This window comes from Telopea speciosissima, chromosome 1 (assembly GCF_018873765.1).
Source record: "Telopea speciosissima isolate NSW1024214 ecotype Mountain lineage chromosome 1, Tspe_v1, whole genome shotgun sequence".
NCBI lineage: Eukaryota > Viridiplantae > Streptophyta > Magnoliopsida > Proteales > Proteaceae > Telopea > Telopea speciosissima.
In genome coordinates, this window is record NC_057916.1 from 36737909 (window position 1) to 36764868 (window position 26960).

At 39.9% G+C, this 26960-nt stretch overlaps 1 protein-coding gene across 1 annotated transcript; it reads left to right on the forward strand.

Annotated features, from left to right (window-relative positions):
- Positions 1-2821: 2821 nt before the first annotated feature.
- Positions 2822-25099, forward strand: LOC122668779 (zeta-carotene desaturase, chloroplastic/chromoplastic). The gene is made up of 14 exons (XM_043865314.1): positions 2822-3106; positions 4106-4230; positions 4622-4756; positions 8901-8973; positions 9073-9146; positions 9388-9492; positions 9789-10033; positions 10157-10244; positions 21791-21833; positions 21954-22110; positions 22276-22404; positions 22715-22787; positions 23655-23819; positions 24667-25099. Exons 1-14 carry the CDS (start codon positions 2935-2937, stop codon positions 24829-24831), a joined length of 1749 nt encoding a protein of 582 aa, XP_043721249.1. The 5' UTR covers positions 2822-2934; the 3' UTR covers positions 24832-25099.
- Positions 25100-26960: the final 1861 nt, after the last annotated feature.

Consider the following 26960-nt stretch of genomic DNA (forward strand, 5'->3'; position numbering starts at 1 on the left):
GTCATTAAAAATGTTTTGAAATGGGCACAGACTTTAATATCACTCCACTTACTTTAAATCCATCTTTCCTATCCTCACCTTATTGTGGCTCTTGTACATCTATTCTTACTAACTCCATGATGAATCTGACTGGCTTAATTGTCGCAGGAATTTCTGAACCCGAACTTAAATTAGTTGAATGGAACTTTAAAATTTGATAGATGGACAGACTTTTCTAACAGATGCAGGTAGTATCTGCTTAGAGGATTCGAAGGAAGCGGAGCTCGTTGGTCTTCTCAAGGATGGGAAAGAACCAAAAAAAAAAAAATTCCAATCCAGCACATCTGCCTACGCAACAAAGAACTCTTTCAGTTTTTTTGTTCTCCTGACAAGCATCCTAAACCCTGGAACCTTATACATCTCTTTTTTGACTTAGTCAAAAAAACTGACAACTTTGATAATATTATTTTCCACTATTGTAAAGACCAGGCAGGGGGACGAAATTTTGCTGGTACACTAGTCGCAGGAATGTTCCTGCTACAAGGCTGGCAGCCAAGGAAATGGGATCTTAAGGGGTATTTTAGAAAATACTAAAACCTAGGAGGGTAATTATGAACGCAAAGGGGAAGTGAATTATTCCATTTCCTTGGCTGTTAGCTTTGCAGCAAGAACATTCTTGCTATGGGCGTAGTAGCAAAAATTTTTCCCACGCAGGGACCACTGCATCTCAAATGTACTCTCTTTTTTAGTTAATATAATCTTTTATTTTTATTATAACAAAAAATAAAAAACAGAAAAAACACCTATGCATTACTATGACCATTTTAGAAAGTAAACAATATGAATACGGATCCTAAAAAAAATGGTAAATTTGACGGACACCCCCTCTAAGTATTCAATATGTTACGGACTTGCCAAACTTGGTCAAAATGACAACCTTCCCCTTGGTGTTAAGCACAGTTAGTACCCAAAGGTGAAATATCCATTTTACCCCTTAGTTATTTATCTAAAATACTCTAATTCAATATTCTTCCATCTTCTTCCCCCTTCTTCCCTGTTCAGACCATTGGAGAACTGCGGCATTGCGGCGACCATCACTCCATCTCCGGCGACCATCATCATCCACCTGCAGAACATGAAATAAAGAAAATGCAAGTAAACTAGGGTTCTGTAACCCATTTTTCTTCGATTTCCATGCTCCCAAAGAAAATGTTGGGAGCGGATGATCGCTTGTCCTCTGCAATCGCAGAGAGTTGGTTATAAAGAGGTGAAAGTCATAGATTTGGGTAAATCGTTAGTTTCCCTTTCAGACCAATAGTGTTACTTCGTATGAGAGTTAGAGGGGTTTGGTCAGTAGTCTGTTTGGATTATTTCCCCTTTTGCTCATTTTTAATTTCCGTGGAAACCTCAAGAGCGTTGCTTTCAATCCGCCATTGATCCTATGTTCGTTGGAGCTCATTTTGGCAACCTTCCTCCATGTTTTATTTGTTTGCTTCTTGGACATTAAATGACGGGAAGATTCTATCTTTGTCTGCAAATGCAGTGAGAGAACGTGTCTTTTTTTTCTGGGTGTTTTCGTTTGTTTCGAAGAAATGGTTTGCAATTCATGCTGAGGGTACTCTGTGTAAGAAATTTAGGGTCTTTTTGGACGAAGTTTTTGAAATTCAGTGATCGAATTTGTCAAGCGAGGGTCGGAAAATCGAATTCTGGGTGACGTTGGAAATTCGCGGATGCTTCTCTCTGAGGAATTCTCTCCGTAGGACGATTTGAAATCCGTTGTAAGAGGTTTCGGAATCATGTTGTCTGCAGTATCGCCTTCGATAAAAATACAGAACCACTTGGAACTTGGAATCCAGTTTGATCCATGGGACCATGAACTACAACAGATACGATTTGCAGGAAAAAAAATACATTAGAACCAATTAAGTAGAACGACCGCAAATTTCTTATAAAACTGAAATTGTTTAAAATCTGAAAACACTTACTTTGAAACCTTCTGCTTCCGTTCAAACTAAAATTCTACATTCGCAGATTACAGGTTTCGGAAGAAAGGTACCTGAGCAGCCTCTTCTTTTTGTTTATTTTTTCCTATTAATCCTTGTGAAAAAACATCATCTTAAATGGACAGAGATGAATGAATACAATAGTATTGTGGGTTTTCTTAGCTTCTCTCTTTTCTCAGATACGGTTTTTCCTTTCTCCTCTTTTTATCCTCCCTTTATCCGTTAGGTCTGCAGCACGATTATCCTTCACTATTATGGTAATGAAAGGTGGGAAAATGGAGAAACAAACAATGGAAGAAGAAGAAGATGAATCAGTTACGGATTTACCAAAAAATGGCGTCGATTGCAGAAGAAACGATGAAGAGAGAATGGTTTGTATTTGGGGTTTTACTCTTAAGGGTATTATGGGGAGTTCACCCAGTGGTAAGGGTAATTTTGTCATTTAATAAGAATTAACAGTCACTTAAAATATTCTCTGGCGGTAGTGCGGTGCGGTCGTGGTGCTTCCTTTTCCAAGTTTCTCATAATGGGGCTGAGATAAGGCGCACTCTCCTCTCCGTCACAGCCCAAAGTGATCGAAAATGGGATTACGTATTTAGATTTAGAAATGGCCATTCTCCATTCCAAAAATCTTCCTTTTTATTTCAAAACAAAGTAACAAGTGGCAAAACCCAATAGCAAAGATTTAAAACAACTGACATCTCTCAGTAACTCCTCATCTTCGATTGTCGCCATGACTTCCCCGCCAAACTGCAAATGAACCACAACCAAGTGAAGAACTAAGTTTACCTAACAAAACATCAGGCATGAAAGCCATGAAAAATCTTACTAATCGACCATCTATTGGCAGAAGATGAGAAGATACTATCTCTCACGGCGAGTATAGAGGGAGAGTTTCAGTTTTTTTGTTTTATTCCTATTTCTCATCTTTTTGCTGATTAGACAGGCGGCTATGGCTTCTTCGACCTGTTTCCCTGCTACTTTCACCAACTTCCGTTGCGAAACTATGGGCTTATCAGTGCGTCCTGCCATGATTCTTCATCATGGTAAGGTCCAATTGAAGACGGAAAGATTGAAAGTTCGGTCGTCCTTGGATACAGATGTTTCCGACATGGGCGTTAATGGTACTTCTTCTCTCTGCTGTCTTTGGTTTAAGTGAATTTCTGTTTGTATGTGTTATTTGCTTGGTGTTTCAGTGTCAAATTAAACTTGGGGTTTGGAAAGGTACTTTGTTTGTTTGTGATTGGGGACTTTTCAATTTTGGGCGAATTTGAGCTGACTTAGTAGTGGGTGTTTTCAAGGAAGGTAATACAGGGATTGAAGGAGTAGGTTACGAAGTTGATCAGTTGCAACTCTCGTTTCTCTAAGCAAGTACAGACGACGAACCTGAGAATCCAATTGCAGACGAGCAGATTATCAAAATTTTCATATTTATGGCTCTGTTTGGATCTTGGGAATCCAAATTCCACTAGTTTAGGCTAGGCGCTTTATGTTGTCAAGGCTGGCATTGCCTCGTTGGAACTCCACAATAGTTGGTGGTTTTCAAATTTTATGCTTTTTAAGAGTTGAGTATGGGGTATAAAAGCATCAAATTCCCATAGTGCTGATCATCTTACTTGATTCAACATGAAGCTAGACCAATTCAGAGCAGCCAGCTTGCTTTCCCAACATCCAAAACCCAAGCATACTTAAACAAACAGGTGGGAACTTGGCCGTTGGTGATTTTTATATTGTTGAGAAGGATGTATATGTATTTCGGAAGGCCATTTCCCCCCCCCCCCCCCCCTCCCCCCTCACATCCTCTTTTTCAAATTGCTTTTTTGTGAAACCAGAAGGCCATAATATGAGAAAAGCTTCATGGCAATTGTGTACAACTAATGTGGTTCTTGTAATAAACTTATTTAGGTATGAGTGGATGGCTTCCAAACTGCTATCTGCACTTTGAGTCAATAAAAAGTTTCCCAGGGCCTTGTGATACTAACAATTTTGAAGCTTTGTAAGAAAAACAAATTCGGTTTCATAACTTTCTGGAGCCGCTTCTTCTTTACTTGCATCATTTAAATAGAGCTGCATTATCCTTGGAATTTTACTGTGAGAATTCTTAAGTTAATGTCTATCTTCAGCTCCAAAAGGGTTGTTTCCACCAGAACCTGAGCATTATTGGGGGCCAAAGCTGAAAGTGGCAATCATTGGAGCTGGGCTTGCAGGCATGTCAACTGCAGTCGAGCTTTTGGATCAAGGCCATGAGGTTTGGCTTAAAACGGCACTCATTTCAACTATGTTCATATTCATGCATCTTCACCAGCATCAGTTGTTGTGATATTTTGGCCTCTATGAATGTCTTGTACTGGAAGGGGTAAAAAGATTTATTTTGTTAACAGAGAGTTAGTGAAAACAGTGATGTTCTAAGAATATATCATGCCTGGATTTTGGGATTATTTGCCTCTGTCCCCTGGTTGGTCTATTAGCTCTTCACAGCTCGTTCAACTTAACTTTTCATTGTTTTGAAGTATATGTTGGCTAGTCCTACAGGGTTCCTTCCCTTTGGCATTTCCATTGAATATTTTTTGATTTATATGCTTTTTGTATTTCGAATCTTATAAAACTAATTTTGATGGATGTTTTGGTTTTATCTACAGGTTGATATATATGAATCAAGGTCTTTCATCGGTGGTAAAGTGGGCTCATTTTTGGATAAACGTGGGAACCACATTGAGATGGGGCTACATGTTTTCTTTGGTTGCTATAATAATCTTTTTCGTTTGATGAAAAAGGTGTAAATTTCTTGCTCATCAATTGTAGTATGAATGTATGATACCATAATAACTATATATTATGCTCAGTCTAAAAGTTTTTTCCTTTTACCAGAAAGAGAAATATTCTGTATGGGAGGTTAAGGGTGTATCTATCGTATGCATAAGAACCTTAATTTATGAAGGACAGGATTAAGAATTCTGCGAAAACCCTATTTTAGTGGTAGCTGATTTGCTGGAAAAGAAAAATATGCAACCAGATTCTCCTGATATTATAGTGCTATATTAGACCTGTTGAAAGTGATGCTTTGAGTTGTACATCATACTGTATGCTCCATTTCATGTAGTTAAATAGAGTGATATCGGACAATCTAATTAGTATCATATCTTGATTCTTGAAAGACTATTACAGTCTTACTTGAAGGTTTTACAAAAGTTGAGCAACAGAAAATGAACTGGGGTGCTTAATTTGCTTTTTCTTTCATTTTTTTCTCCCTTCTTGAATGTAACTTGTGTATTTGAAGTTCTTACTCTCTTACTAGTTGCCCAAGTAGAAAACAATCTGAAAATGTATATTTTTGCATTGCTTGTAAAGTATGGTAGGTGGATCATGGAAGTCCCCAATCTCTTTATCCTCTTAATTTTAACTTGATTTTTTTTTGGGTGAATAAATAATTCATTACCAAAACCTATAAGGGAGAATACACAGGAGGGAGAAAAAGGGCGGGGAGAGGGGGGGGAGGGGGGGGAAGCACCTCTGGTCCTAAGAGGAAGGCGCAAGAGACAACAATACGCTTGTTCCTTGGGGTATCAACAATAGAACGAAGAAGCAATAAGTGAAGCTTGGAGCTAACATCAAAGAAGATGGCTTTCCAGTTCATGTCAAAAGATCGGGAGTTGGAGGTCCATCTTCGAAGATTCCGCTCCATCCAAATGTGGGAGATGGTGGCAACAAACACAAGCTTGCTTGCAGTAACACAAATAGAGCTACCTGAGAAGGTCATGTCCATCCAAAGCCACTCCCTAGAGAAGGAGAGGATTCTTCTGTAACTAGTCCAGCAGCTATCCAACGCATTTTTCCAAATTGAGGCTGTGAAGGGACAAGAGAAGAAAAGGTGGTCAATGTCCCCTAGACCATTCCAACAGAGAACACAAGTGAGGGAAACATGCATATGTCTACGGAGGAGGAAGGACTGGGTATCCAATGCATTTTTCCAAACTGAGGCTGTGAAGGGACAAGAGAAGAAAAGGTGGTCAATGTCCTCTAGACCATTCCAATAGAGAACACAAGTGAGGGAAACATGCATCTGTCTACGGAGGAGGAAGGATTGGGTGGGAAGGCATTGAGTTAGGGCTCTCCAAACTGTGAAGCTATGGTAGGGGATGTGATCCTTGAACCAAACAATCTTACGCCAAACGATAGTGGGAGCACGAATTCTAACAAAATTCTAAGTTGAGAAGGAGCTAAAGAGGCCATTAAAGGAGGGGAGCTAGGAAATAGAGTCAGACAAGGAGGGGGGCTAGTTGGAAGGGGGGAGGGAGGCCCAAACCGAGGAAAGGACAGGGGGGAGGGACAGACCAAGTATCATGAGAGATGATGGAGGCAACAAAGGAGTGCTTAGCAATATCGGAGGAGTAAACCACCTTCGCAGCTACAACAGAAAAGAGAATGCCAATAGAGTGCCAGTGATCTAGCCAGAGGGAAGTAGAGGCCCCATCAACGATCCTAGAGATGATGGCCCTAAGAGTAATGGGCCTGAGGAGGAGGATTTTGCGCCAAACCCAAGAAGAGTTTGAGGACTGGGAGACTATCCACATCGAATCCTTCTTGAGGGGGCTTGAGTGTACCCATTTGACCCAAATACTATCATGTTTGTTCATGATTTTCCAAATCATTTGAGGATACCCACGATTTTGGAATCCCTAATCCTTCTCAAGCCAAGGCCTCCCTCATCTTTGGAAAGGAAAGTGGAAACCCAACTAATGGGATGGAGAATCTAGAGGAAAACATTAAAGATTTTAGGGCCTTGATGGTGGATTGAGGCAACCCTAAGATACCGCACCAATAAATGTAGGAGGATTGGAAAATAGATCTGATTAGCTCTAACCTCCCAGCGTAAGAGAGAAGTTTGCCCTTCCAAAGTTGGAGCCTTTTACGGATTAGACCAAACATCGGGGCATAGTGATGACCAGTCAACCTGGCAGGAATCAATGGGAGCCCTAGGTATTTAACAGGGAGACGACCGAGGGAAAAGCACATCAATCCATGGAAAGGGGCCTTCTCCGCTTCAGAGACACTAGAAAGGAAGAGGTGGAATTTAAGGAGATTGATGCGGAGAGTCGGAGACCTGAGAGGCTTTCAAAGAGATGCAAGGAGGACATGATAGTCGAGATAGAGGAGGGTTTAGCCTTGGAGAAGATCATGAGGTCATTGACAAAAGCAAGGTGGGTGAGCTTGAGGGCTTTACATCTAGGCATGGGGGAGATGAGAAGCTGGTCAGTGTTGGATTGGATACTGCAGGAGAGGACCTCAAGAGCCAAGATGAAGAGGAAGGGGGAGAGAAGGCAGCCCTGACAAATACCAACAAAGGAGGAGAAGTATCCAGAAGGAGTGCCATTCACCAAAACTGAGAAGCAGGGGGTGGAAATACAAGAGTGGATCCAATGAACAAAGATGGGGGTGGGGGAAGGACATCCTAGTCAGGTCATTGCAAATGAAGTCCCAACAGATGGGGGGGGGGGGGGAGGACATCAAATTTTATTTTGAAGTTTGTCATTTGCTATTTTTTTTTTTTTATTGTGCTTTTCCATTCTTATTGTGATGACTGACCCCTTCAAAGTTCAGACCTTAATTAAACTCAAACTGAAGTTTTTGTAGAAATTAAGCAATAGATTTAAGAAACAACGAAGGATTTGAAGTTATTGTAATCACTCACCTTTCCAAATTCTATCAAACTAAGAGGTAAATTCTTTGTAGAAAATCTGGGAATTAGATTTAAGAAATAAGAAAGGATATGAGAGCATGCATTTGATATCTAAAGATGTCAAATACTAAAAAAATACGTAGTTACTTACTTGGGACCTTTTTTTTATAAGTAAAAGACACTTGTCTAGTAAGACAGTCACCTCTTTTAGTTCATGATAGAGAGTATGTTTCTGATTAAAAAGATGCTACGGTAGAAAAATTGTCCTCATGCTAATTATGCAGGTGCACCCTGTAAAAATGTAAATCCATGATAGTTCTAACTGGACTTAGAAGGGGAATCTGTATGACAAAAGATCCAACAAATGATTGAAGGCCTGATACAGTTGAAAATCATTGAATTTCTGTACGCTTATTGTATATGTAACACTCATAGAAGTTTTGCAAATTTCAAGTGGGTGGTTGAGCAAAAGATTTGTCAGATTTAGATACATAAATTGGTCAGGGAGTATGTCATCATTTTTCCCAATCTATCTTTGTTGGACATGTGTTTATCATGTCAAGAATTAGGACAGCCTGTGAGCTATTTTTAGGCCTATAAATCATCTTTTATTTTCTTTTATGGTTTGGAACATGGTAGTTTTTTTTTTCCTTGACTATTTATGATAGCATTTTGAATTACTAATGTAAAATTCATGCTCTGTTAGGGTCATTCTTCAGTTTGACTCTGGCCAATCTGATATCATTGATGGGACATGTTGGATGTTTGGTTTTGACTCCTTGTTTTTGGGACCGGTCAGTCTGGCCAAGCTCAAATGTATCTATCTCCCAGACTTCCTCTTTGTATTTTTGACCTTCAGATGAACTATTCCAGGGCTATTACCTTTTCTCTTATTGTTATGAAGTATTTCAATGCCCTTACATATGATATGATTATGGTCAAAATAATTTTGATTAATATTTGCAACTTTAATTTGTTACTTTTAATAACCAGAGTTATGCCCATAAAGGGAATTCTTGTTAGTTAATAGTCTTGGCTACGAGTTGTAACAAGTTTCTGCATTAGGTAGCTTCTTGGTTTTTCCAGTACTGACTTCTGACTGACTGAGGGAGTTATTTAAGAAATGTTGGTTCTCTTCTGCTGGTTTTTGTCAGCAATTGAAATTGAACTATACTTTCTTTAAAATAGGCATTAAGTTATGAATTCTCTGACTGTTGTTCTTAAACTTCTGCTAAATATAGGTTGGTGCAGACAAAAATTTACTTGTAAAGGATCACACACATACTTTTATAAATAGAGATGGCCAGATTGGTGGTATGCTTTACTTCTTTAGATAAATAAGTTTGGTCATATTTACCATGATGCACTTTGAATTTCTCGATTCCTTATTTTTATCTTGATTTTTTAATGCAGAACTTGACTTTCGGTTTCCATTTGGAGCACCAATACATGGAATTCGTGCATTTCTGTCAACAAATCAGATTAAGGTGATTTCAAAGACCTTAAAAGCAGTGTTCTTAGCCATAGATTGCCCTTAAACAGATTTCAAACGTTGACCGCTGATCTAAGCTCTAGGTACTACAAGAATCCTAATGAGAGCCAGCTAGAAGAATCCTGTTTGATCAGTTTATGAAATATTGAAATAAATTGATGGCACTGTGGCATATGCTTTTTGTTTGACTGTACATGTATCTGATGAATTTTCTCCGATGTTTCCTTTAACTGCAGACTTATGATAAAGCAAGGAATGCTCTGGCCCTTGCCCTAAGCCCTGTTGTTCGGGCTCTTGTTGATCCAGATGGGGCAATGAGGGACATACGCAACTTGGACAATGTAAGCATGATCCTCTATCGTCTCTTGGTAGTGTGACTTTAGGTGTCATTTGATATTGCAACACCTCACTGGAAAAAGAAATATGTGTGAAAACTTCACCGGAGGAAGCTTTTTCATTTGCTTAAACCTGGCTTATTTTACTGTTTTATTTCTTTTAGAAAATAAAATTTGACTCACATCTATGTCAATTTAATAAGTTGTGCTGGTTACACTGCATGCCTACCTGCTTATGCTTGATAAGTACTAATAATTCCTGGTGAATTAATGTTACTGAAGCCTTCATTTGTCCCCCACAGATTAGTTTCTCAGATTGGTTCTTGTCCAAAGGAGGCACACGCATGAGTATCCAAAGAATGTGGGATCCGGTTGCATATGCCCTCGGATTTATTGACTGTGATAATATCAGTGCCCGTTGTATGCTTACCATATTCTCATTATTTGCTACTAAAACAGAAGCTTCCCTCCTGCGCATGCTTAAGGGGTCTCCAGATGTGTACTTGAGTGGCCCAATCAGAAAGTATATAATAGACAAAGGGGGCAGGTATGAACATGAAGATAGATTTCTTTTTTTGTTGTGTAACTTCGACAGAGCTGCATCCCACCCTCACCTCATTTCATTTTTATTACGTTAAAATGCCTGAAGTTTCTTTTGCTATTGCAACAGGTTTCATCTCAGGTGGGGATGCAGAGAGGTACTTTATGATAGATCTCCCAGTGGAGACACTTACATAACAGGTCTTGCCATGTCTAAGGTAGATTACTGCTCATTTAATTCCTGTTGAAGTTATTTCTTAAAACTTAGAAACTACCCTTCTAGGAGTGAAGTTTTCCAGGATTATACTTTGATAGATGTAATTATTACCTGACATGCAACTAAGCACCTCCCCCACAGTTCAGTTGCTCTATTTGCACAAATTATGGTTTAGCTTTCTTATTTTGCATGACATATTGTACCTTTGTTGCCTGCTACATGGAATGATGGGATTGAATTTTTAATGGAAAGAATTGTTGGATGAGTGGCCAAAGGTATTCCTTCTTACAGAGTGGACTTGATTTCCATTGTCTCCTTTCCAATAATTTATAACATTTTTTACTCGAGGTTCGACTCTGATGGGGTATTTATCTTGAGAATTTAGAAAACTGTGGGAAATTTTTGCTGCAATTTATTAGGGATATATCCCAATGTAAAATTTGAAGGCATGGTATAAAATCTCGCGAAATATCGGCGATATATCGCGATATTTCGTGAATCTCGACATGACCGAGATACGAAACAAGGTCGAAATAAAAAGTACAATAACTCGTCGATATATCGAGATATTTCGACGATATATCGTGGAACTCACGATATATCGCGAGATATCACGATATATCGCGAGATATTGTAAAGTGACAATAGTGTCACATTCAAAATCCTTATAAATTTCATATTTCGCAGCTCTTGGTCGAAATATCGACCAGAAGCTGCTGAAAATGAAATTTTCTCTCTTCTTCCTCCCTTCCAAGCCTCATTGAAGCTCCTTGTCGCGGGAAGACGTGGAGGGTCATCTAAGCTCATCATCCAAGCCTATTTTCATTATTTAAGGTAAATTATATTTCTCTAAAACTATTTTTTTAAAAAACTTTGTACAAATGTTGTTGGATGTTGATGATATTAATATATGTTAGACACCGAGGCCGATCTACAGCCTCACGGTGTCGAAATTTTTTCCCATATGTATTTTTTTATTTTTTTCTGGTTTTAAAAATTCATTTTCCTACAACTAAAATAGGAAATAATTAGGGGTAATATGACTTAGATGGTAATGAATTAAATATATGTTAGACACCAATGGCCGATCTACGGCTTCACAGATGTCGGATTTATTTTTCTGCTCTTAAATAATTCTTTTAATTTTAAAATTAAGAAAAATATATAAAAAATTAAAAACAGAAATAAATAAGGAAAAATATGAGTTTTAAGTTTAAAAAATAATGAAAAATATGAAAGTTATTTCTATATGTTTTGAGATGCATTACATGTATATTATGTTTACTAATTCATAGTTTTGTTGTGTTAGGTCAATACTTATATTAACATTATATATAAAAATTGGTTTTAATTTTGTGAAAAATATAAGGGTTAGGGAAAAATATTAAATAACTATACAAGTGTATTAGTAATCTAAAAGTGTCAATTGAAGTGCATCTACATTAAGTTTTTAATTATTTGTGTTACTTACATTGCGAAGACAAGTATCATTATGGCGGATCGTGATAGACAACGTGCAGGGGCAAGCAAAAGGTGGGGAAAGTAGTCAACAAAGGGGGCGGACGGAACAAAGAGAACAGAGGGAACAAGAGAGACCAACCAGCAAAGATAGGGGTGACATTGCATGGTTACATGGTACTCCCATGATGGGGATAAGAGAAAATCTATATGTAATTATTGTCACATGCAATTTATGGGAGGTGGGTCCAGAGACTTAAACAACATCGATGGAGGATCTAAAGATGTGAGGTTGTCATATGGTCCCTACCAAGTAGCAGGGAGATTGGTGATAGTTTGAGGGAAGAAAGAAGAGGAAGGTCAAGCAAAGGATAAGAGAACAACTTGAGGATACAGTGAGGAGTTCGATGGGAGGAGGAAGACGATACAATGATGATGATGACTCCTCCTCCTCCTCACGATGATGACATCGTAGCACTGATGACATACAAACAAGCAGAGGAGGCTAGGGATTTTAGGCGGATCTGCTTTCAGAGTAGAGGAAGTTTTCAAGATGATCAAAGAGAGAGCAAGAGAGGGGTGGATGAGAGCTGGCGTTCTGGAGGTCCTAAAACTTTGAATCCTTTTAAAAGATCACAAAGTGCGAGGGCAACCCCAACACCTCTACCAAGCAGTAGCCACCATCAACATCTCGATCCTAAATTGCATAAGAAGAAAGGAAGCAACAACCCGTAATCAAAGGAGCAAGGAAGGGGATGAAGGGATTGGTTAAAGAATCAATAGCTAAGTGGATGCTATACCATACCATCCCAAGAACATCGCACAAGGCCCCCATTATGATACCACGATAGATACCATTGCAGAGGCGCCCAGGATTCAAGGGCCCCACCCTATGAGGTAATGAATGTTTATCTACCTCAACAAAAGAGTGAGATTGATGAGTACATTAGTGAGATGAAGAATATGTGGGAGACATATGGGGTGACTATAATGGCAGATGGATGGGTGGGCCTACAAGAAAGTCCATCATCAATTTCATGATTTATTGTGATGGGAGGACGGTGTTCCTCAATGCGTGGATGCATCCAAAGAGATAAAGGATGCAAAATATATTTACTGATTGTTAAAGGAAGTAGTGGAAAAAGATGTGGGTATTGAGAATGTCAGTTATTGAACCGATGGAAGTAACTTCAAGTGGCGGTGAGAAGATGATGAACAATAATAAGACCGCTCTTCCGGACTCCTTGTGTAGCCCATTGCATTGACTTAATGCTAAAAGATATGGGAAAGTTAAAGTTGGTGAAGATCTGGGTTGAAAGTGCAAGACAAGTCACCAACTTTGTATACAACCATTCCTATGCACTCAATCTAGGGAAAAATGTGGGGAGTGACTTGGTTAGGCCTGGCATCACAAGATTTGCCACCAACTACATTGCCCTCAAAAGCATTGAGACAAAGAAGGCTTGGGCCGAGAAGCATGTTTGCTTTCGAGGAGCGGTTTCAATGGAAGGGTTCCAAGAGCGCAAATGGGAGGGAAGCACAAACAACGATGTCATCTAAGGACTTGGACCAAACTAAGCAAAGTGGTGAAAGTTTTAGAGCGCGAATTCAAGTTCTACATGTTGCCGACTCCGCTCTCGGAAGGGCCCAACCATGCCATCTCCTATATGCGCAATAGACTTGATGAAAGATAGTGTCTATAGTGTGGGTCCTCAAAGAGCAAACACTTCTTAGATATCATAAATGCTCATGGGAGAATCAACTTATGCATCCTGCATAAATTTGGTGAGTAAATTTGTTTTATGTTTACTAATTCATAGTATTATTATTTACTAATTACCTATGCATTTGACAATACCTCTATTCTATATGTCATATTTCAACATACTACTTCAACCCTAAGTATCAATATAACAATAGGCTTGGGTTGGAAACTCAACTTATTGATCTTGTGAACAAGTAGTGAAGAAGTTGGAGCGGATGGTGCACTACAAGCAATTTGTAACAATGAAGTGAGTTCATTTGGAAACTCAACTTATTGATGCTTTCAAATAAGTAGTGAAGAAGTACTTACTAATTTTCCACATGGGTATAGATCAAGGTATTTAGGGATGCATTGGGAAGTTTTGGAACCGAGGTCTGCGATACAAGGCGAGCACGTGGTGATGCTGGTAATTCTTTTAAGTTTTAAATTACATATGTATTGAAATTTGAAAGTTGAAAGTTGAAACAACATTTGACACATGTCTTTTTGTTGTAAACTTATAATGCAAATTGAATGGGGGTGCCAGACAATGGGAATCGGTCTGAAAACTTAAGAAGAATAGCAATTAAAGTCTCTTGCCCAAACATGTTCTCGTATCGGACTGTGAGAGGAACCGAGTACCTTTTGCACTCATCCACTCCAAGAGGCTGAATGCAGTTGGGGTCTCAACGCTTATCCGACATGGCGATATGCACTACAACTCGAGGCCGAAACCGCAACACATACGCACGGGACATGAGGGACGTAGGGGCACCATCGATCTAGCCGACATCTTTCAAGTTGACTCAGACGATGAGGACCCTATCGTGGATTGGGTGAGGATAGAGGTGAGCCGTCTGGATGAGGAGGGAGGTAGGCCCGACCTCATGATAGCTTCCGAGATTGGTGCGATGTGGACGAGTATATGGGCCGACGAGGGTCGATACATGCAAGGGAAGCCTCACCCATACCATTCCTGTACCATTTGGTGGCAATGTTGCGATGATGAAGACTGGTCTAAGTCCTCGAATGATGATGATGGTGATGATGGTGATCTTGGTGGTGGTGATGGTGATCTTTGGTGGTGGTGATGTTGGTGGTGGTGATCTTTGGTGAAGAATATGACGGCATGCGAGGCGTTATGTGGTAGGCCGGGAGGCCCAGGATTCGGCTGTAGGCCGCTCCGATTCACTGGAGAGACACAGTTTGATCATGCCACACAGATACGGACCACGAGCACGTGCCCCGCGCCCCCACCTCGAGAGGCCCCTGCATACATGCAACAGAGCGTGAAGGGGTCGACAAACACAGATTGCAACCTGATCACATGGACATTGATAACCTATCTAGCTCATTGGTGGTTTGAGTATGGGTGATAGGGAGGAGGACCGACCAGACATTGGCGTGCCCCATCTTTTGACGCACATGCCGCTCCATTGGCATCGGATTATGGTGCATCACAACCTTACGGTGGATATGGATATGGATCATCATCATATGGGCGATTTAGTGGGGTAGGGGACTATGACTACCCCAGTCCGGGACATATCGGATCATCTTTTGTAGATAACATCTTTGCATACCCTAGCGGACCTAGATACCAACCTCACCACCATACATGCGCCAATGCCATCGCCTCTTGCGCCGGCGCCAACATCATATCACAAGTGGATCATCTTCTTCACGATGGATCGATTGGTAACCCTAGTTTATATCCTAGGATAGGTTACCTACAGATCGTTGATGATTCCATTTACGTGACACTTGTGGATGACTACACTCGTTTCTTCTCCGATTCTATACCGTGGTCCACATATGTCATTCAAAGCAGAGAGCAATGGACGTCGACTCAGCGAGGCATGAGTGGGATTGATCCAGGGAGGCAAAAGCAACTACTATTAGCAGTTTAGCACTTGTAATTTGTAACTTAAGTTGTGATTTCATTAATCTATGTGTATTTAACTATTTATACATTAAGGTCGGCGACCGTATGTCAATCAAGGGTGCAAGCCCAAAACACCAATTTGAATTCACATTTTTACAATTTTATGGTTTAAATGTGTTTATTAAGCTTAAATAAGGCTGTCCATGAAGTTTCGGCCTAAATATGGCCAAATACCCCGAGATGGACCCCGAAATATTGCAGAAAAATGCAATATTTCGAATATTGCGATATCTCGGATATTTCGGATATCTCGGTAGGCCCGAGATACCGATATATCGCGAGATATAGTACTATGTTTGAAGGGACAGCAGTGAAATGTTAAAATGAGCATGATTATATTTAGAAATCAAAACTGTGGAAAGCATTATTTATTCAATTAAGGGTTGATTTAAAAACTGAACTAGAAATTGCTGAAATTTTTGATTTATTCAATAACATAGGTTTGTTATTGGTGCCATTATTATTATTGCTATGGTTATTTCACATCCTAAATTCAATTCAACCAAATATACAACCTCTTGCATTGTATTCTCCGTTTAATATCACAAAGAATTCCAAGTCAAGTTATTGTTCCTAATGTGGCGGCAATGGTATTGCTGCATCTACAGGCTTCTCTTTTACAAGTCGCACTCAAAACTTTCCTTCAAAGTTTTCCGTTGAGAGGACACTCGGATGGTAGATCTCTAATATTGGGAATCTGCTTTTCAATTTCTCATGATCTTTGTTCTAGAAAATCTACTGATCTTTTAACAATGGATATGCTACCCAAAATGTTTCACAGGATATTGGGGCAAAAGTGATACTTGGGAGGATTTATTTTTCAGTGGATTTTTTGGTTGTTTTTCATAGGCTTTTTGGAAAAATTATTGAAAATAAAGGAAAAAGTATATAGATTGGGAAAACTTCAGAACTCACCCTTACTCTTTTGAAAAGTATACAAATGCCTACCCAACATGATGCAGTATCACTTGGATGGTTGGACCAGCATTATAGGATTTGGAGACCCAAATCCAAACAGAATCGGTCCAATGGTTTTTGTTAGTTTATTTACTTCAGTCTTTTATTTGTTTTAGGTTGAGTACGTAGGAGTTAGAGTTTGAGTTTCATATTCCAAGTTGTTATTTCAGTTTCATAGTCTAACTAGGAGTCATGTAATTTATCCCTTTATATACTGGCATGAAACCCAACAATGGGAAGTGAAGTGAATTGAATAGAAGTTTTGAGTTTTACTCTTTGGGAGTTTTTTATTGTGCGATCTCTTTCCCCTTCCCCTGCAACTATTCTCTTTTCCTAACCGGCGGCCCTCCACCGCAACATTAGTGAAAATTTTCCAAAATACCTTTATCCCTGGAGATTGATAGAGAAAAACTTTACATCAAATTCCCCATATTGTTGGTCTGTTGTGATTAAATGTTAGTTAAAAAAAAAGATTGTGGAAAAATTTGGCCTGAAACTTTTATTTAAAAACCAAAACTATTCTTATCTTAGTTAAATGTAACTTAAGTGGATAAAAGTACCTTTCCCTCCTTATGCATATACCTGACCTCATTGCTTGTTTACGAACCTCTATTTTGGGACTAATCCATCAATCGGTCTTCCTCCCTGTCATCAAATTATGTCTAGTGATAACTTCCTCTGGGTGATAGTGTGCTCCTTAACAGAGAATAGAGCTCATTAATGGTCTCAGGAACCCCCAAAGGACCTGTCTCGGATTATCATTTCAAGGACCAAACTCATCTAATTCCCGAAGTGAGTCATGATTTTATAATGACATTGCAATAAAGGTAATGTATACTAATCTTGAACCAGTAAATTCCAATAGGAGATTGAACAGGATCGCAGAACAGAGAATATAAGATATAGAACCAAGGTTCTAAATCTTGGTTTCAATGCCAGTTTCGACCAGCCAGGAAACCGAGCTTTCCCAGGTTTCGACCGGAACCAGGTCGAAACCTGGAACTTTTTCCTAGCCAACTCGATACCATGGTTTTGAGGGCCAAACAATTGTTTTTTTCCCTTAGTGTTTTTTTTTCCCCTTCTGGGCAGACTATTTTTGACATTTTAAACATAATCCATTAAGTAGTTTCACACACACACGCACACACAAAAAAAAAAAAAAAACTCAAAATGGTACTTGTGGTTTTTGCCCATGTTTGCTAGCGTACACTAACCTTATTATAAACACGAAGTCAATATATAGATAAACTACTGGAAATGTAAATAATCCATTTTAACAATCAAAACATACATTAGTTGTTAAATAAGCATAAATGATGGACGATACAACACTCACCACTCAATTCCATGAGGAGTTTCTCGGTGGGTCCAATCCATGAGCTGCGTACCATTGAAGATGTCGTAGCCATTCCTCAGAATGGAACACGTATGTATATGTTTTGGGTTCAATTGTTCTGATAGTCCATTATTGCCCATCTATAAGCCCCAACATCAGCTTGTCCGAGATATCCCAATCTAGGGAAGAGCTCACTGAGACTATAAGAAGGTGGAGCTGACACACACGGTTGGGCTGGATGCTTGAAGATGCTGTCGACAAAAGATGACCCAACACCTGACCCTTCCCCATATTTAAATGAAGCAGAAGATGCACCATGGCCACTCCCATGTCCAAAAGAAGCATAAGATCCACCATGGTCACCACCATATCCAAATGAACCGGTGCTCTCGGAGGTTGGTCCACCAGTATATCCACCATACGGTCCATACCCAGCATGTGATGCTGGTCTGATACTCTTAAAGCCACTATCACCATGATGCACTGGACCAGGACTCTCTTCTACGAAGGATGGCGTGCGCCAATGCCCAGATCCTTTACTATCCCCCAAACTCTTGGCTTCCATTGTGCTAGACAAGCTTGATATATCCATCCAGCTGCCTCGTCAGCAGGTGCAAACCGCCTATGAGGACCTTGAGTATAGCCTCTCCCAGTACGTGCACCATGATCCTCATCCTGCGTTACATGAGTGAATAGTCTCCCTCGTGAATCTTTGTGGCTCTAGCTCCTGCTCTTGAATCATCTAGTCCTCCTCGCGTAAGGCTGCTATATCACCACCATCATACCCACCATTGTGGCCTTGAGTCAGGAAAGGTGTGTGAGCGGCTCCGAGGAACGGATCCACTCCTCATCCTCATTAGCTCCACTACTGCCAGAGTAGGCCTCAATGGACGTGGGTTCTCTGGGTAAACTCTATCCTCTGCTGCCATATACTCATCCATGTCAGCACCCATCTGTGAAGCAATTTCACTGTTGGGGCGACCCCCAACCTCATCTAACAAAGGCTCACCTCGATCCTTGACCTACTCATAAAAGGGATCCTCCTCATCTTCATACAACTGGAAGATTTCAGCCAACTCAATTGGGCTTTTATCGTTCTCTATTCCAAGGCGTATGTGCTCTTCTCTCAATCTCATATTATAATGCACATAAACCAAGTCCTCAAGCCACTTAGTACCCATCGGTTCCGCCTCTTGGAGTGTATGAGGTTGAACGTACTCTAGTTGCGCTCTCACCCAGTGGCGGAACATGTTTGGGAAAGCACTTTAACTGCTATCTTAGTAAATGATGGTGCATACTTAAATATGAATGGAAAGATTAAGGTGATTGGACCAACCAGCAACAGTGCCATCCCGAGCCACTACAGCTACTGTCTGGCCGAAATTCCCAGTGCCATCCCTAAATCCTTTCATCTATATCCATTTTAGTTGTTGGTACCAGTGTTAGCATCAATAGGTTAAATTATAATTATAGGATTTCTTAACTACCAAACAATTTTCTACGCTCACCTCTTGATTGATAGTTGACTGTTTATGTGGATCTGGCTCAAGTCTAGTGACCACTATGTGAATTGCTTCTATCAAATCTTGTTTCACCCCAAGTTTATGCTTGTATTGGTACTTAGGATTTTGATAGTATACTGAAAACAATGCAAAGTACCATAATAAGAAAATAAATGACAAATTGACAAGTTGAATAGAGGTCAAGAAAGTAACAACTCACCAACCTTATGTAGTGGATGCATGAGCTGCCTCTCCCAGCTATCCCTGATAATGGAAATGAACCTTGTGTTGCCCCATCTGTACACTATCTCTACTTGCATCTTCATCACATCAATAGCTACCCACAAGACTGGTAAGGTGGGCTTCTTCTTTCAGCCCACCATTCTCAACATGGTGACAAAGAGGTGGTTTTGCTGGCGAAAGTCCGATTTCACGAGTGAAAGGCCCTTTCACCGGTGAAAAGGGGGGTTTTGTCCAGCAAATTGCTTGATTCGCCGGCGAATTATGACTACTGGTCAGAATCCCCCTATTTAGTGGGCTTTTTTGCATTTTTGGCATGAACTTTTGGGGGCGATATCTCTCAATCCGATCGTCCGATTTTGACGATCTAGATATATTCGTAAACGTACTTTCCAATGGCACGAATATCATAGGCAAATTATGTTGGAAATCAGGTCGGAAATGTCCCAGAAGTGAGAGACCTGTAATTTAATTATTTGAAAAGGTGTTCTTCACTCATACCTCCCTTGGTGGGTACAACCAATCTTTTTTTGCGGGAGTTGGTTGCGAGTGGAAAAATTAGTGTCTACAGCTTGATGCCTTGATGCTTGGGAAGGATCAATCGGAGTGATGCTTACCCATCAACTTGTCCCGGCTAATTCTCCATATTTAGGTTCATGCTTTTTCATCAATCGACATCCATATCAGTAGTCACCAAAACATAATTCAATATGTAATATTCCAACATTTGTTTTTGGGTCAAGCGCATACCACTACTCTAAAAACCCGAGCTTGTGGGAAGGGCGCAACTTTATTTTCTTATACTAGTAGCACAGAACCCCCTACTGAGTGGGGAGCGGACATGAGGGGTTGCACTCTCATAAGCGCCGTGGGTAGGCTGTCAAGCTCATTAATGTAGATCTCCCACCCGACCGTGCAGGTACGTCCAATTAAGGGTGGATGCTAGCCCCCATAAAACCAACAATCCTCCCACCCCACCCCTATCAAGTTGATGAGTGATGCTTACTGATCAAGCTGAAAACATAAGCAGTGTATCCATCGGCATACGTGTCATCATCAAAACATAATTCAATATGCAATATTCCAACTTTTATTTTTAGATCAAGTGCTTACCACTACTCCAAAAGCCTGAGCTTGTTGACACTTGAAAGGACACAACCTTGTTTCCTTATACTAGTAGCGGAAAACCCCCTACTAAGTGAGAAGCAGACATGAGGGGTTGCGCTCGCCTTAGTGCCGTGAGTTAGGCTGTTAAGCTCACTATCGCAGATCTCCCCACCTGACTGTGTAGGTACGTCCAATGTAAGGCTGGATGTCATCCCCCCCTATCAAGTGCTTACCACTATTCCGAAAGCTCGAGCTTGTGGGAAGGGTGCAACCTTATTTCCTTACACTAGCAGTGCTGGACCCCCTACTCAGCAAGGGGTAGGCATGAAGGGCTGTGTTCCCATAAGCGCCATGGGCTAGGCTGTCAAGCTCACTAGCGTAGATCTCCCTACGAACTGTGTAGGTATGTCCGATGCAAGGGCGGACGCTGTCCTCCATAAAACCAACAATTATAACAAAAACCCCTTGGCCCAAAGGTCCAACACATACGTAACCCAATCTGAGGCTTATTTCCACTAAAATAAGTGCACTTCTATGATTTATCTGCATTAAGAAGCCCTTTGACAATGACCAAGTGTGAAAATTATAGCACATCAAAGTCATGAGAGATCTTTTTCCTGGGATTATCACAAGAAAATAAAAAGAAATTACCAAAGTTTCTTCCTTGTCTAGTAAAAAAGACGGGTTTGGGGTGGGGTCAATTGTCTTCTCAGTTTCAGGTACATTATCTCCAATGAGCTTGAGTGTTTATTCTTTTTATTGAAATAACAGAAGTTCACATTCTCTCTTGTCTTCTGGATTAGTAACAGCCATAGCCTTTGGACATTATGATTATTCTTTCATTTTTTATTGGTAAAGTAAATCGTTATGAAATAAAAAGAGGAATTATGTGACTGCACTGTCAGTTACAAGGTTCATGCTTCTTTTGAAATGTATGCCAATGGTAGGGTAGTTGACAGCCATTAGATCTTTGTCCTCCTTTTGGGAGTGGAGATTGGAGTGGCGTGTGAAGGCAGGATTGTCTGTGAGGGCTGCCAGTTTCCACTACTAAATACATATAGCCATTGGCCATTATAGCTGGAGATAGGCTACAAAATAGGCTATGTACAGTTGACATCCCTGAATCCTTGATGTACTGTTGCTGACATCTATGCATAAATAATTATAATTGCACTCTCTATTTACTTAATAATTATGAGTACATCCTGAGACTCTTAATAAGTTTTCCTTTTCTCCCTTTTCCTTTCATGTCTGTCAGGCTACAAACAAGAAAATAGTGAAGGCGGATGTCTATGTTGCAGGTCCATTGTTAGACTTTATTTTGTCATTTATGTTCTTTTAATTATTTATTATTTACATTCTTTTGGGGGGTTACATCATCAAAATATTTAATGAATGTGATTATTACTTTCTTTTGGCAGCTTGTGATGTCCCTGGAATCAAAAGATTACTTCCACTACAATGGAGGGAGTGGGATTTTTTTGATAATATATACGAACTTGTTGGTGTGCCTGTTGTCACTGTGCAACTGAGATACAATGGCTGGGTTACGGAGTTACAAGATATAGAAAACTCAAGGTGACTGTCTAAATACTTTGTTTGGATGTAAATTATTTGTGTACTAAGTGTTTGTGGAGCTAGTTATGAGTTTTCAAAATATTTCTCATTGCACCATCTATTTTGTAGTCTTCTGCATGATCTCCACTAAGATTATTTACGGTTGCTCCTATGATTTGACACTAGGCAATTGAAGCAAGCAATAGGATTGGATAACCTCCTATATACCCCAGATGCAGACTTTTCCTGCTTTGCAGACCTTGCACTTACTTCCCCAGAAGATTACTACATTGAAGGGCAAGGATCACTGCTCCAGTAAGAAAGATTTCTTCTTTGTACATTATTCTGAGGAATCATAGTATATATATTTTGTTATCCAGTATTGCGAGTACAGCTATTATAGAGAAGGTTCTAAATTCTCACATACTTGCAGCATGTTTTCTTTGACTTGTAATCTGTGAATTAACCTTAACAACCCTCCTCCTTGTGTGTGTGTTTGGAGGGGGGGGGGGGGTGAGGGAAGGAAATTGAAAATTAAAAATTCCTCGATCAGTTTTTCCTTAGTCCATCCATAAGTTTAATTTTCCTTTTTCATTTGACGAAACTTGTATTTCTCTACTTGCAGATGTGTGCTTACGCCTGGAGATCCCTACATGCCCTTGCCAAATGATGAAATCATAAGAAGAGTTGAAAAACAGGTTAGTGGCTGCCATAAAAACCTCATGCATATGCTACATCTTCTTTGGCACATACAATGCCGTGTCACGACATGTGTACTTGCACAGTAATATCATAGTATTCTAATGGTGCTCTTTTGTGTTGCTTTTTCCAAGCCTTGCTATGAACCACAGGATATTTTTTTATGTCTGCACAGATTTTAGTAGTATAATATTTTGTGACAAATATGGAAGACAACAACTACTTCTGTTGATTAATATACATTTCAGGCTTTAGTTTTTCTGAGAGCTTTTTCTGCTCCTTGGGTTGGGGTAAGGTGGAATGTTCCCCCCTTGTATTCTTTTACCACTTTTGGATATTAATAAAATTCTAGGGGCTGGCCCGGGTCACAGGTAATATTCGGGTTTAAAAAAAAAGGCTTGCTGCATGAAATTGATCTAAACAACTACTTATGTTGATTAATATACATTTCAGGCTTGCTGCATGAAATTGATCTAAACAATATGACATCCTTTTGTGGACTTACAGATCTATGAATACATGCCAAATTAATGCCACAATATTGGGCCAAAGCTTGGTTGCATCAATTATTAAAGAAATAGATTGGGAAGATAAAGCTTTTGTGCTTTGAAAAACAGAAATTTATATGTGAATAGCATTTGTTGTTTTGACAGGCCTAACACATAGGTCCAACTAAACTATGGCATACATCAAAGAAATTGTGTGTGATTTCACTTCTAAAAGAATCGTTTTATCTCCATTAACACTCCACAGCATATTCTTACGTGTCACCTCTATCATGATATATTCTGCTCTTGTTTGCATATTTCTTGCTTGGACAGCCTAGAATAATTGGATAGCATTTATTCTGTGGTCTCGTTTATCAGGTATTGGATTTGTTTCCATCTTCTCAAGGTTTAGAAGTTACTTGGTCTTCTGTTGTCAAAATTGGGCAATCTTTGTATCGGGAGGCACCTGGAAAGGATCCTTTTAGACCTGACCAAAAGACACCTGTGAAAAATTTCTTCCTTGCTGGTTCCTATACAAAACAGGTGATGTTGCCTTTGCTGAAAATTCATTTCGTGATAGTGTTGCTTTACTTGCATGAGGTCCTTCAATGTTTCAGCTAGTGTAAAACCATTGTGAAGTTTATACATTATCTGGGGATGAAATATGACTCCAAAACCCTTATTACAGTATCTTTTATAGCATTTATTGCTATTTCTTTTAGTGGCTGTCTCTTGGTGCAATGGTAAAAGCTTGGACCGTGAGCTTGAAGACACAGATTCAAGTCTTAGGACAGCCACTGTGTGTGAATAAATGCTGAAAGTTGGGACTGACCCAATCAGGACCTTGCAAGAGCAGTACTTGCTTTGGGTTCCGGCCCTTTTTTCTTGCTTAGGCTGCATTTGTTTTTCCATAAAATGTTTTACTGGATTTGTTAAAAATAAATACAAATTTGTAGTAAGGATTAAAAGGGAGGGGGGAGGGGGATGTTTTACTGAAATGAAATACAAATGTTGGAAACATCATCCATTTCAAAATTCAGGATGTTTTCCCAAAATAGTGAGTGTCATGATCATTGATACTCTTGGTACCCATGGAGGACTTCACCCCCATCTTATGTTTGGATTCTTTCCCTCACTTAATTATGTTCAAATGTGCTTATTGGTCATTACAATAAAAAAAAATAGCAATGAAGGAAAAATATAAATAGTTATTAATTTTTCATAAAATATTTTATGGGAAACAAACAGAGCTAGGGAAAATTTTTTCTCACATTAGATTCCCATCATGTATACAAGTTATTATTTGAATTTATTGACAAATTTCAGTAACGACCACATCTAATTTACCCAAAACAATGATGGAAATTGAAGGATATCTACACATGTACAGGACTATATTGACAGTATGGAAGGAGCTACTCTGTCTGGCAGGCAAGCAGCATCCTATATATGTGATGCTGGGGAAGAGTTAGCAGCTCTGCGGAACCAGCTTGATTCCAATGAAGCTCAAGTTAGGGAACCTGTGAACATAAGAGATGAGTTGAGTCTGGTTTGATCCAATTAAATTCATTTCCAAGGCTCCAGTTTCTACGATAAGATTGTTCAACATAGCTAGTGGACATAAGCAATACTGATGCTAATTCTTTTTCCATTTTTTTGGGGTCTACGTTGCCCAAGTTTACATCTTCTATGTATGTAATTTATTGAATGTGTCATGCATCTGAAGGCAGTGCTAATTATAGTTTGTGATCATGATGTTATGGCCTATCATTTATCTTCTGAAATTTATGGATTAAGACCCTGACTGTAGCATTATACTTAAGTATCTGTTGGGGCATTTGGACTCTGAGATCCACTATTAACATTGGTCGTCAGCTCTAATGCGAAGACCCGAATAGATCTTTACTACTCATGGAACTGGAGGTGGACTTGCACAGTAGGTTTGTATGTAGAAGTGGTCCAGAGACCCTAAGACCCAAGCACTTGCTATTCTTGGTTATGAATATTTCGACTGTTGTATACAACATCAGGCCAATTAATTGATTAGAGTCAAGACTACAGAACCCACCAGATCAATGTTTTTTGAAAAGCAGACGGGATCTTGGACCGTCTGGACTGGAAGGTTGGTAGTTTGAAGTTTGAACAATCAGGCCAAGTGGTACCTGATGTGGAATCTGTTTCTAAATGGGACATGAACCAACCTCCCACTTCAATGATCCTTGAAATGATTTCCTAAATAAGTTATTATGAATGTCTCTAATTCTTCTACCTGTTTCTAAGAATGACTCGCTTCGACATTTTTTGGTAGCGACCTGAATGGAACTTTTTTCTGAGATCTATGATGGTAGCGGAGGGCTTGGGCTTACCATTAGTGATCTCGTTGGGGGTGTGGGGGCGCAGCCCCCGTGGTATGGTTCGATCCGATCCGATGGAGGAGTATTTATATTCTTTACCCACTTTGTTGTGAAGTGAGTGAAATTTGGGGTTTTTTTGAATTAGGGTTTCTGGTTTTTGGGTGTGCTTGGGAGATCTTCATTGTAACTTTCTCCGATTTACATAGTAAAACATCTTTAGCTTTGCCCGTGGATGTAGCACACCATATTGGTGTGTGAACCACGTTAAATCTCCTTGTCATCGTGCTTTGTTTTTGTTTTTGTTTGTGTTTTGTTTGATGTTTATTCTAACATAAGTGAATACCATTCAGACTGCTGAGGCCTCGGGGATAGTGTATCTTTCTTATGGTAAAAAGTTTCTCATGCAGCCACTGTATTGTACACCTTCTCATATAGTTTTTGGAAGAAAGTTTTTCGCGAGGGAGTGTGCGCCTTGCGTCCAGACACAGAGGGGGAGGCTAAATGACTGTCTTGCCCCTTTGAATGGCAGTAATAACCGTCCTACTGATGCCACCACACAAACTCCCATTGGCCCTTGTACATAGGGACCATGCTCCCCACAAAAAACTCTTCCCCATAGTTTTTTTCTCTCTCTCCTCTGACCATATGGGCACATGAGGATGATATTATTTTCTGTGCCACCATTATTATGATGTGGGAGATTTCCCCAAACTGGCAGCATGGGCAACGTCTCCCCTTTCTTATCAACTGAGATATCATTGCTAGATAGAGATGGCAATGGCGTTGGTTGATGTGGGTAGCTGATCTGCTCTGCCCCTAATGACTTAGGTATATATATGGTTTCATCCTTATCAGGTGAGGGTAGGTACATATAGGCATACATGCTCGCTCTATAGTCTATATATCACCTCATAGGTGTGCCTTGGGTACCTTATAAAATTGAGCAGCCCCACGCTTTTTTTTTTTTTTGGGGGGGGGGGGGGGGTGTGGAGGAGAGGATCGATTGGGTATCAATCAACAATTTTTTTACTGATGATTGGATATGGTATTGGTGATATATGCCATCGAATTTTTTTTCTATGCGGTTCCCTAGTGCCTCTCACAAGAGGAGGGTGGACCCCACCCGGGCAGAGTGTTCGGTCAGGTACCCCGGGTGGGTCCCACCCCCTCTTGTGAGAGGCACTAGGGAACCGCACTGGTCAGGGAGTCGTAGACAATAACGTCCCGAGACCTAATATCGATTACTTGAAGACCGATGGAGGATTGTGAGAATTTTTTTTTGAAGGGAGAGAATTCTTGAACAAATGTCAAATGGTATAGAGAAATGCCC

Coding starts and splice junctions, on each gene's coding strand:
- LOC122668779 (XM_043865314.1), top strand. CDS start 2,935: ATGGCTTCTTCGACCTGTTTCCCTGCTACTTTCACCAACTTCCGTTGC. Junction 9,493..9,788: donor ACATACGCAACTTGGACAAT/GTAAGCATGATC, acceptor TGTCCCCCACAG/ATTAGTTTCTCAGATTGGTT. Junction 22,405..22,714: donor GGGCAAGGATCACTGCTCCA/GTAAGAAAGATT, acceptor CTCTACTTGCAG/ATGTGTGCTTACGCCTGGAG.